General features: G+C 41.7%; 1 protein-coding gene across 1 annotated transcript in view; it reads right to left on the bottom strand.

Annotated features, from left to right (window-relative positions):
- The window catches only part of ITFG1 (integrin alpha FG-GAP repeat containing 1), a 1,017,137-nt gene that overhangs the window by 333,800 nt on the left and 670,675 nt on the right, over positions 1 to 12,662 (bottom strand). The window contains exon 12 of the mRNA XM_086945125.1: positions 11,593 to 11,701. Within this exon, the coding sequence (XP_086801251.1) occupies positions 11,593 to 11,701 (109 nt within the window). The remainder of the gene's footprint in view (positions 1 to 11,592; positions 11,702 to 12,662) is intronic.

Below are 12,662 nucleotides of genomic sequence, written 5' to 3'. Positions count from 1 at the left end.
TCCCAGCTATGGAGCATGCAAATGGCCACGCCACACATGGAGATCTTTAATAAACATCTTTATTCTTCAGCATGCAACTGTTATCTGAACACACTATGTCATAAACGTTATTGACCACACCCAGATACCTCCCAACTGATTATTTAAGTTTGAAAGGAGTCTGCTGAGGACCATAAGGGTATACTGCACATGATCATAAAACACTACACCTAATAGTAACCTCAAAGTTGTCTAAGGCCCCTCCCCAAGTCAACTTTGCTATGAGTAGACCCTGGACAGTCATCCCAGAAGTGTGCCTGAGGTTATTTGCCCACACCATGCTTAAGAAATATGAGTGTAGATTCTACACATAGAAATTACAAGCCAAACAGCAAACTGCTATTGGATGGAAAGCGCCATATTCACCAACATTAACACTATAGACAGCTGATGTAGTTAGTTGGGCGTAAGCAAAGATGTCCTATCTGCATACAGTAATTACAATACTGAAGCGTGCTACCTTTGAAACAGCCCCCAATATTTTCACACAGAATTCAAATAAAATGCCCTGACAAATATTGCAGCTGAAATGTGTTTGGATGAGTAATACAACTTGTAGTAAGTACAATGCCACTAAAACGTAAAAAACACTTACAATACAAAATAGTCACACAAAAAATTGTAACCATGTCCTCACATAGCAATACTATACCAAATGCATTACTGCATTTTTCTATGCTGTCTACGTTTGTCTTATTCCACAGTTTTGACAACACACCCAAAACTACAGGATAAACAACTGGAGGAGAATCTGGTAGCGTGCAGACAGATCCATATCGAACTGCAAGGGGGTGAGACTGAAACTTATGACCAAATTGGGGATGCACAAAGAGAGGTAGAGTTGAAAGATATGTCTTCTGGGACACCTGGTATTGCAACCATGAACAAGAGCATAACTAATATGTTAAGATGTATACACGATGAGGGGCGTGGCTAACGCCCGGAGAAGATGGCGGCTTGTCCTAGACTCTCCCGAGACACGGGAGACGGAGGTGGATCCAGCGCGACTTCAGGCACTCTACCGCGATGTTGAAGGACGGGTAATGCCACAGGAGGATCCAAAGCGTTACCGGACGCCAAGTTGAGGATTTTCGGTCATTATTTCACTCATATATCGGCCGAGTGCGAGGAGCTGGAACAGGTTAGCTCCCGGCCGCCATTTTAAATTCCCGCTGGCGGATCTTGCTCCTACGCGGCTTTCTGCTCAGTTCGAACTTGTTCAGCATAATTTACAGCAGCCGCCTGCGATTTACCTCCGTGCCTTGCATTCATGTGCTATCTGCCATGTTACCTACTGACTGCTTGAGTTTTGCACTAGCCTACGCATTGCAGTTCTGGTTTTTGCCCACTGTGGAGAATACCTCACATCTTCTTCTGGAACTTTCCTGCATGAGGATCTTTTTCCATTTATAATGGGAGTCATGACCTTTTAATTCAACTTTAAAAGCTAACGATTACGCTCATGGTCATTTCCTCTCACCTTAAAGACTGTGAGACATTGCTTAACATAATTTTTTCGGGTGTTTCGCAAGGAAGGTGGCCTGCTATTGGATTTGCTCTTCTTTGAATGCTTGTCATAATTTCTATTTCATTCTCCACTTTGCTGGTGTTATTTCTCTCACGTACATTTGCCTTCTTAGTTTTCAAACATGTTTCTATGTGTCTAATGCACATGTCTCTAGCATTTCATTACGCATGTAGGATTTGCTCTGTTTTTGTTGAATAGCTCAACATTTCGGTTTATGAATTCACTGTGTAATGGTGGCACTTATGCTTTATTGTTTATAATGACTTAGGCTGTTTGGTCAACTATATGCCCATGCTTTCCTTTTATTTAGGCATGTGTATTTTATCACAGGTTCTGTGCATTATTATTTGAGTCATTGTGGGACTTCTTGTGTTTCTGGATATTCTATGGGTAGACTTTTAAAGATCCTCCATAAATCCACTACTCATACAAAGTCAATTTTACCTCGCACTGGTTCTAGATATCAGTGCCTATCAATGGAGGACACAATGGATACTCCTTCCTCAAAGGCTTCTTCTACCACATCTGCTTCATCAAAGTCGAGCACCACCCAGGGCTCTATCAAAAGACTTAAAAAGGACCCTCCTTCTCCCTCGAAGCAAGCATCTTCGACTACAATGGATCTTTTACTAGATGAAATAAGGGCCTTAAAACCCTTTATAGACGAGACAAAGTCCACTCTCCAAATGATTTCAGAAAAATGGTTAAGCGTGGATAATCGAGTCACTGCTCTGGAACAAAATGTTGCTTCACTTGAATCTTCTGTGTCCAAGGTTGATCCCATGTGTGCACAACTATCAGTCCTTCACAAGCAAATTGAAGATTTGGAAAACAGAAATAGAAGGAACAACCTTCGCATTTACGCTCGGCAGAAAATTCAAATGGGTCGGATCACATTGCGTTTTTCAAATCTTTTTTACCAAAATTACTTCATTTGCCAGACACCACCATTCTTAATATACAAAGAGCACATTGTCTAGGCCCACTGCCTGGAGGAGCAACTTCTTCGACTATAAAGAGACCGAGAGGCGTTATCTTGTACTTCCTTGAATATACCGACCTACTCATGATTTTATCCGCTGCTAGATCCATGAAACGTATCACTTGGTCAGGAAGCCCTCTTTATTTCTCTCAAGATTACGCCAAATCCATGGCAGATCGACATAAGGAATTTTTGTCACTTCGACCACAATTGCGCTCTATGGGAGCACGCTTCGGGCTTTTTCATCCCTGCCTTTTCAAGGTGACTCTTAACAATAAGACCACCACTTATGAAGAGCCGATAAAGTTGAAAAGCTTTTTGTATTCTCACAATGCTGATACGATGGAATGTAATTCCACGTCTACTTCTAAATAGCTTATTTAGTTTGTGTAATGTTTTTGCTCCTGAAGGTTCATGTTTACTGGTTATAGTACCCTTTTGTTAATCATTAGCATTTCGTCTTGATTTTTTCATGTTATTATTACTGTTTCTCCTCCCATGACTTATCTTTTTGCTCATTATACCCTCACAGATATCTTTCCTGTGCAACACCCCCATTTCCCGGTGTTTTTGGGTTGTGGGTTTCGTCCTCCCCTCCTGTTTTCTCCCCTGAGTTCTGGACCCGCCATTATTCTATGTGGCTTCCATCCTCCCACCTTATCCATGTTCTGGATGTTTTGTAAGTTATTTTCTTGGATTACTTCTTCACTTTTTTCTGTCTTCTTCTTGTTTTCTTTTTCTTTCTTGCCTTTTCCTCCTAATGACTTCTCATCTTTTTCTATTGCTACTTCTTGCTTTATTCCATTCTTTTGTTCCATTTTTCTCTTTTACTTTCCATGCTATTTTCTTTCAGTTCTATGGATGTACATACAGATATCTTCTAGCAAGATTTGTTTCATACTTCTCCATGTTCTTTAAATGCCTTTGAAAATTATTTCATGGAATTTTAAAGGTTTGCACTCACCGATAAAAAGACAGAGTTTTATCGCACCTTGCCAAACTTAATGCTGTATTTGCATGTTTACAGGAATCACACTTTTCTGCTGACGAATCTGCTAAACTGAGAAGGGGATGGGTGGGGTAGGTGTTCTTTTCCCCGGGGGATGGTAAACGTAATGGAGTCCTTATTTTATTTTGAAAATCTCTTCTTGTTAAGATACGGACCAACTGGGACGATGGGTTTTGGTTAATTTTTTATTGGATAATGTCCCAGTCTCACTGTTAAATATCTATGCTCCAACCTCTGGTGATGCCACGTTTTGGACCTCTCTAACTCCGCACATCACACAACATTATTACGCTTAGATTATTTTTTAATCTCACACCACCTCTCCCAATCCCTAATTGCTTCGGAAATTGGATCCATATTGATTTCTGACCATGCGCCAGTTACTATCTGCCTGGATATTTTACAAAAACCTGCTCTGACTCAAAAATGGCGGTTTAATAATTCCCTACTTCTTGACACTGACTTCGTCACCTCCTTCACTTCTTTTTTTCATGAATACTTTTTATTGAATCATTCCGATGAAATCTCCTTTACCGTTGTTTGGGAAGCTTTTAAGGCCGTGGCGAGGACCCATGTGGGACCACACTAGACGGTAAGCCGCGCCGCTAAACAACACTCTGACTCGGCGGCGCTGTTTACTCGTTCTAGGTGCCTTACACCCAGTTCTGGCCCCACCAGGTCAGCGCGAGGGATTTCCAACCCTGGGACTACGGGTAAGGCTTGCACTGTTACCGTTTTCTCATCGTGTTGGGTGTTTTCACGATAAGGCATTTCCATTCCACTACACTGGCGCCAGTCTGTGGTTGCCTTTTATTTATGAGCCTGTCAATAATATGTTTCTCTCCTTAACGTTGTCTCGGAGTAATTTTAATTTCACGTGTGCAAATATGCACACTCACAGTTGTTTGTATTACAAAGATACAAACGCAGGGCATGTTACGGCAAATGATACAGGTATAAACCACTGTGCATGCCATTTTCAGGGCACACATGTCGCATGCCAGCTCAATGAGCACTATTGACACATATAGAACGCGGTAATTCGTCGTTCACATTATTCTCTAACCTTCTCTCTCACTCGAATGTCTCTTCATGATGGGGTCCTCGCATACCCATCAACACCCCGAAATGCAGCACCAGCATGTCATTTTTGCATGTAAAGATGGCTGGGGTAACACAGACATATTTTTAACTATACTTTTCTTCTTCTCTTTCCTCCCTAGTTCTGGGGAGGGACTGTACGAAGGATTGTCCTACGACACACACCAGGTTGTATACTAGATTCCTCTTATCACTGAGGGATCTTCAGCAATTATATGAGCACTGTTTTGGTCCTGACGAATTGCCTTAGCGGCAAGAAACATGTTGACCATACGTTCACTAAGGGTTGAATGAGGCTCGATTACTTTAACTGTCCCGCCTCAATACCCCTTATCGTTCCTTTTAGTAAAGCAGTGAGCCATGCCATTAAAATTTTAACCTATGGACTCTACTGACTTTTTTTAGACTACACTCACGCTCACTATTGCACTTTTTTAGGCCCCTCACACCCACACACCCTTTGGCTATGGAATAAAAGATCCCCGCCAAAGTGCAGCATCCGTTGTTGCCCGACAGGCATTGCACCGCCAGTCTGTCGCAGGGGCAGGATACCGATGATGACGCTGGACGATCACCGGATGGGATGACAATAGTCGTCCAACCGATGACCTGTGTGAGGTATCCCTAAATTCCGTAAAGGGTTCACAACATTCACTTTTTCTGCTGAACCCAATGAGAGAGAGGTTAACGTTAGTCATTTAGTTGACTTTGCCCGGGGAACTCTGTATTTTTAGTTGTTGGTTAGTCTTTCTGGGACATATACATTGGACCCCGTTAAAAATTGTCCTAACTCCTTGCTTCCCCCTTGTTGATACTAAGCTTTTAAGGCCGCCGCCAGGGATTTCATCATTGGTTACGTCTCTCGTAAAAGGAAGAAAGCACAACAAATCACTTCAGAACTCCTTTCCACAATTAAGCGTTTAGAACATTCTTACTATACCTCTAAGTCGAAAGAATGTTTAAACGAACTCATCACCGTGAAACTTAAATTCAACAAAGATACCACAAACAGTGCTTCTAATTGTTTATTAAGTTCCAAGTGCTAAATTTTACGGTGGTCAGAACAAGGCTGGGAAATTATTGGCTAATTACCTAAAAGTAAAACAAAACAAGGTTAATATAGAATCCATTTTTGGTCAGGACAGTTTGTTGAAGCATAAAGACACGGATATCCTGCAAGAATTTCTCCAATTTTATAGAACGCTTTACTCCTCTGATTCTGATTCTTCAGATCAGGACATTTCCAAATTTTTCTCTAAGATTCAATCCTCTTCTGATAATCTTCCGGTCCTATCCCCTTTAGAAACGGACTTAACACAAAACAAACTTCTCATTGCACCAAAACTCTTAAAAAAGATAAGGCCCCAGGCCCAGATGGCCTTACAGTTGAATTTTTTTCACATTTTTCTCATCTACTTCTTCCTAAATTGCATATTCTCTTATCATCTTTTCTTGATTCTGGCGCCTCTTCGGGATCTTTTTCAGACGCTCTCATTTGTATTCTCCCTAAACCTGGTAAAGATCCACAGCACTGCAAAAATTATAGACCCATTCCCTTGGTAAACGTAGATTATAAAATTTTCTCAAAGGCTTTTGCCCTGCGTTTAGAATCTTATTTGCCTGATGTCTTGGGAAGGGAGCAATCTGGTTTCGTTAAGGGTAGATTATTGTCGGATAATACTAGGCTATTTTTTAACATTTTGTCCAAGTCTTCTCATTCTTCACATTCTCTCGCGGCCATAGCTCTGGACGCTGAGAAAGCTTTTGATAGAGTTGAGTGGAAATATCTTTTTCATACCTTGAAGTGGTTCGGATTTGGCCCCAAAATTTCAACTCTGATTTCTCTTCTTTACTCTCACCCATGAGCAGCTATAGCAGCTAACGGGGGCTTGTCTTCCTATTTCTCCCTTGGTAGGGGGGTCAGACAGGGTTGCCCCCTTTCTCCTTTTTTGTTTAATCTTGCCCTTGAGCCGTTTTTAATACGGATACGCCAAAACACTAACATTCATGGTTTTAACTTCCAGCATCCCACAATCAAAATGGCGGCCTATGCCGACGATGTTTTACTGTTCTGATCACAACCTGAGTCATCTCTCCCCGCTTTTCTGGATGAGGTACGTTCTTTCGCACATGTTTCTGGCTACAAATTAAATAAAGATAAATGCGAAATGTTGCCCCTTACGAAATGTACTCATAAGGCTGATTTCTCTGCTTCGGGCTTTACATGGTCCCCCAATTATATTAAATATTTGGGTCTTCATTTTACGTCATCTCTTCCTGGTACTGTCACTCATTGCATGGAGGACTGCATACAAAAAATCACTGCTCTTACCACAAAATGGCATCCCTTATATTTATCTTGGTGGGGTAGATTGGATACAATCAAAATGATGCTCTCTCCCATAATTCTCTTTACGATTTCTAACATTCCGTTTTGTATTCCCTTGAAATTTTTCAAGAAGATCACTTCCATCTTGTCTTCCTTCTTGTGGGGGCATAAGCGTTCTCGTATGTCTATCTCCAAATTAATTAGGCCAAAGTCAGAGGGTGGAGTGAATTTTCCAAATCTCCCTCTTTATCACAAATCCGTTTTATTAAATCAAGCATCAAAGTGGGTCTCTGATCCTTCTATGCCTTCGCCTTTGTGGTTCACTTTGGAACAATCTTTCAAACATCCTTTTACTTTTAAGGAATATGTTATGTTTTCCCGTAAGCCACAATCCATATCTACTTCTATCCTTAAACATACATCCAAGATTTTACCGCATCCTTCTTTTTCTTCCTTTTTCGAACAACCTATATGGCATAATACCTCCATTCTGATAAAAAATAAACCAATTTTTTGGAAATCTTGGAGACAGCGCGGCCTCATTTGGGTTCACCAGTTATTTCACCAGGGATGCATCATCCCTTTTTCTCAGGCTGCTCTTTTGTTTGGTTTTCCTTCCACTTTCCACGCTAAGTTTTTGTTACTAACACAGGCATTGCAATCTTCGTACGCTACTCATATGTCTTCGCCCCCTCCTCAATCCAACGAGCCCTCTGTCGTACTTGGTCTACGGACATTATTGACCAGTGGTGCAAAGGCTTCTAAGATATACGCACTCCTTCATGCTCCTGCATTACCCCGGACCAAAACCAAGACGGAAGTGGCATGGGAAGAGGATCTTGTTGTTTCTTGGTCTACTGAGTTTTGGGATAAAGTTTGGCTGAAACTACGCAAATCTTCTCGGGCTGCGAATACCATTCAGACCCTGTTCTTTATTTATAACAGACTCCTATTAACACCACTTGTTCTTAGTAAGCGTTACTCGGATACTACAGATCTATGTTGGACATGTTCCTCACCACACGCAGACTTATTTCACACACTCTTCAACTGTGCTCCAGTTAATACATTTTTGGAATAAGGTATAGTCCCAAATTAATGTTATTTTGTCCTCTAACCATCCTTTTTCTATTACTCACTTCTTTTTGGGAAGCATTTCTCCTATTTGGGCACATCATATATGCAATACTAAAATAATAGACCTATTGCTGGCGGTGGCCTTCCAGCAGATTACCAAACTTTGGAAGGATCATAATAGTCTTTCCTATCAGGCATTGTGGTATGCTGTCTGCTATAATCATAGATTAGACACAACATTTGTTTATCCATTGAGTTTAGCCCCAAAAAGAAAACAGCTATGGGACCCGGTTGTTTCATTCTTTGATAGGAGTGTTATACGATCTCTGTCTAAGACTCCTCTGCAACAAGAAGTTGCCAAACCTCCATGACTTCCTTTAGTTTGATTTTTTTCATCTGTTATATTATATGTCTTAAGTTATTTATATACTTTGTATTATATTTACTTGATTTGTGTTTCATATTAATTGCTCCTACTTGCATATTGTCTTGTTCTTATTACTTGCATCTCTATTGTCAGTTCTACATCCTAACTGTATATTTTCCTCATCACATATTGATATTGTAACTTGCATTTTTTATCTTATTTATATCAATAACCTTCTTTTGAACTGAAAAGATGTATACACGATGCATAGTAGGATTCTGTCATTGCCACATCTCCATCATTAATAGGAATAAACACCTCTATATGCAACTTAACTGGAGCTGTAAAGGGGTTTGAGGGAGTTGGGGAAATATTTCAACAAAGCTATTGATGACTCATCCGGATACTTCTTGTAAGACGTGTTGTGATAATGATGGCTGCAAAGTGCATTGAATAACCAATCAAACATATCTGAACACACCCAAACCCATTATCTAGAAGAAGTAAAAAACGAAATGAGTATATTGTTCAACTTATTACTTGAGATAAAACTTAATAAAATATATATTTTTAAACTAATAAAAACATAAAGTTAGACTTACTGTTACATACGGGCTCTGTGCCATTCTTAACCCTTGGTTATCCCTGCTACCTTCTGGCCAACCATAAACTGCTTCTAAAACTGTTAAATACACAGTATTGCCTGCTAGCACTATGATCAGCACAGCCATCCATATTCATGCACATGTGTGCTCTGGCCACATCCCTTTTTTCCACCCAATAGAGTAGATGAGCACCTGCCCCGTACTTAGAGATTTTCTTGAGTGAGACCTACCACTAAAACTTCAAGTCTGTTTAGGATTATTTTGGGTTTTTTCCTCAATCCACTTCTTTAAGCTTGTTGTCTTATGCTGCAAAGACCAGGCTTTAAAGGCTTGAGGTGCCAATGAGAGTTTGCTGCATCTGATCTCCATAATGTCTAAGTTTTGTGCTTGAGGAACAGTCAGCGGGTGAAAACATATGCTGGATGACTACGTAGGATTGCCACTGGGAAATGGTAGGCACAAGATCCCAACCTCTTTGGGTGATATCCCTTTGCCTGCCCATCCACAGCTCCAGGTCACTATCGACTCTTCATAGTATGGTTGGGTGCACACTGCTGGGAACTCTCCTTCAGTACCATGAGGGACACATCAAAGGAATCCAGCACACAATTATTTTGAGGATTAAAACACTCTTTTTGGCATTGAAAGCCATCCTACTTGTGATGCTCATCCCACACGTACACCTAATCTATATTAGGAAGCAATGGGCCAGCAACTCACTGCAGCTCTGTCAGCGTCTCTTTGGGAGTCTACATTGTAACATGGCTTGTTCCTACCAGACTCTCATATCACAGGGGTAGACAACATCGGAGCTGACAGCTTTACCTGCTAAATGATGAGGCCTTCCTGCCACAGGGTCAAGCCCTTTTGATGTTTTGGACAGTTCTTGCTTAAGCCTTCATAATATTTCAACGAAAGATATTCAGACCAAATTACCATCCTTTAATAAAGGGGCCAAGGTTTGCAAAACCAAGAAAATACTCATAAGGTGGCAATATTTGTTATTGTAATTCGAGATTTGTGGAGCTTAAGTTAAATCTTAAGAGCATATTGCAGTTCAACCTCATCCATAAACATTTAGCGTTAACAATTAGCTTGTCAATCTATCCCCACAGTCAAATGCTCAGCACTGCATCCAAAGCTCATATTATATCACAATCTGTCCTAGCTCTCTGAATGCTACGGCATGCATAAACCCCTATTCCTTCCTAGCCTGCTCTTTGCTCATGCCCTAAGTGACTTCCCATTGGATCAGAAATCTCCATCAGTAACTCTGTCGACATTGGGAGGACATACCCACGGTCACATCATCTTTTTTGGTCACCTTCCTTTGTATGCCTCTTGAAGTGCCCAAGTGCCTCCAAGGCATCTGGTGAGGAATGTGCTTGGATGTCATAGTTGGTAATACCACCCATGTGTCCTTTCATCTACAGTGCTTCTCTATGTCACAGGAGCTAACTGTCTCCCCAAAGTCTAAAGCACAGGGATGTTTGACTCTCCACCCCAACTGCCACCTGCTGAAGGTATAAGCTGACCATGTGAGCCAAAGAATGGGTTCACCCAAACTCTCAGAGGGAGTTCTATGCCAAGCCAGAAAAGGGTTGTTCTAAAGACAGGAAGGTTGGCTGTTGTCCCCCATAAGCCAGAACCAGACTCCAAAGACTTCAAAGAAAATGTTGCTACTGAGAACAGAAGGAGAGAAGTAGGTCGGCTGCCTGTGCCTAACCGGCTCAATGAGCAATAGCCCACCTGGTATTGTGCTGACAGGAGGATTACAGCCTAAAGCAGAGGGCTGGAGAGACAAAACACTGTGGCACTGCCCAGTGCCACAGCGGACGTGAAGATAACCACTACAAGAAGACCACTGTTGAGATCTTAGTTCTAAATATCATCTGTGAAAGTACAAAATTAAAGACCTCCTACTCCTCGGAGATCAAGAAACTTATCAGTCCAAATTGAGTTGGAGGCTGATTTGCAAAGAGGAAGGAGTCCTTGTGAGAATCTTGAATGGTGACCTTGGGGAGTGGATATTGGTCATGGGGACCATTCACAGATGTCTTGCCAGAAGGTCGTTTTTTCAGCAGCAGGACCTGTCCCTTTAAGGGACACAGACTGCTTTTGAAAAGAAAATGGGAATGAGAATCTGGTGTACCTCTCAGGCCTCTATCCCTGCATTTCCAGCCATTAGTAAAGAGTCACAATGCAATATGTCTCATTAATATTCATAAGTCAAGTTTTGCAACCCTAAACGAATACACATTTTGCAAGGGGTCTGATTACATCAGTTACATTGCAAAACGCTGAGCAGGTCACCACGAAGAGTCAGTGAACAATTTACACCCACTATACGCTACATGCCCAATGATATATCATGACCATTATTTCATTAACTTCTAATGTAAAATGCCTATAAACTTTACATAGAGCCTAAGAAGACGCATAAAATGTAGGATATGTAAAGGTCCTCTGCGTTTAACTATTAGCAACATCATCCAGAGTTTCGAACGTATTTTACAGAGACAGTGTCATTTCCATATTAAGAGTAAAATGCTTACCCATGACCTTAACAAAATATGCATCTGCTTCGAAGTTATTTTTGAAAGCATTGATAGTAAAGTCTTGACTTTGAGGCCCTTTGCTGAGTACGATAATATCCAGGATACCCTAAAAGAGAGATGAAATAAAACAAATAAGGTCAACCACAAAATCCACTTAGATTCAAAACACTCATTTGGTAACTCCAAGAACTGATCTGGGTGCACAGTGATTTTTCATTGAATAAATTACAATTACGTGAAAAAGAACCACGTTTCCAAAATGTCAGAATGTTAGGTTAGGGCCAGCAAGCACCCAGGAGGCCCGAGTCGCAGAGGTTTTTCAATATGCAAATCATACATACACATGGATAGCTGCTGCAAACACTTCAAGAAACAAGCATTTGCAAAGCCAATGGGTCTGGCATGCATTTTTATTCCAGCTAAAAAATTACGGGGAGGAGCCTAGCATCATGGTTGACTGGACCAGTTGAGCTCCCAATGCAATCTTCCAGAGTCCTTGAGCATCCTGTTTGCCTATGTAGGACATGAATCTCCTCTGCCTGCCTTTCACACCAGGGACCTGGTACTAAAGCATGTGAGTGATTTGAGCAAGAGGAGTCCGACATTCTTGACCCTGGCTTAAATAGCTTTGTGGAATATGGTGTCTGCAGATGCCTGGGGGGGCCAGGGGCACTGAAGAGGCGCCAGAAGCTGCACCAGATAAAATGCATTGAGGCGCCAGGTTGGAATACAGACCACCCTTGCCACTGATTGCCTCCGCCTGAACAAGCCCTGTCATGGACGGAGAGCCTGGGTTCTTGTTTTAGTGGCTGTAGGGGCGTGAGGCTGGACGCTCTTCTGGTGACCAGTCTGTCTAGGTTGCGCAAGTGCCCTTGTATTGCAGCTCTCCAGACTTATGATGACGATGCAGAAAGCTTGGCACTGAGGAAGCTAAGGCCCTGAGGAGGGGGATGCTCTGCGGTTGTGCGGGCTTGGTGCATCGGGTGCAGGGCCAATGGGAGTATGGAGGTCAAATGAACTCCTCAGAAGCCGGGCTTTAGGAACCGTCAGGACTGCTAGGTGCACTC

Source organism: Lissotriton vulgaris, chromosome 12 (assembly GCF_964263255.1).
Source record: "Lissotriton vulgaris chromosome 12, aLisVul1.2, whole genome shotgun sequence".
NCBI classification, from domain to species: Eukaryota; Metazoa; Chordata; class Amphibia; order Caudata; family Salamandridae; genus Lissotriton; species Lissotriton vulgaris.
The sequence above is the reverse complement of the archived record's forward strand: the minus strand, read 5'-3'. Positions and strand labels throughout refer to the sequence as shown.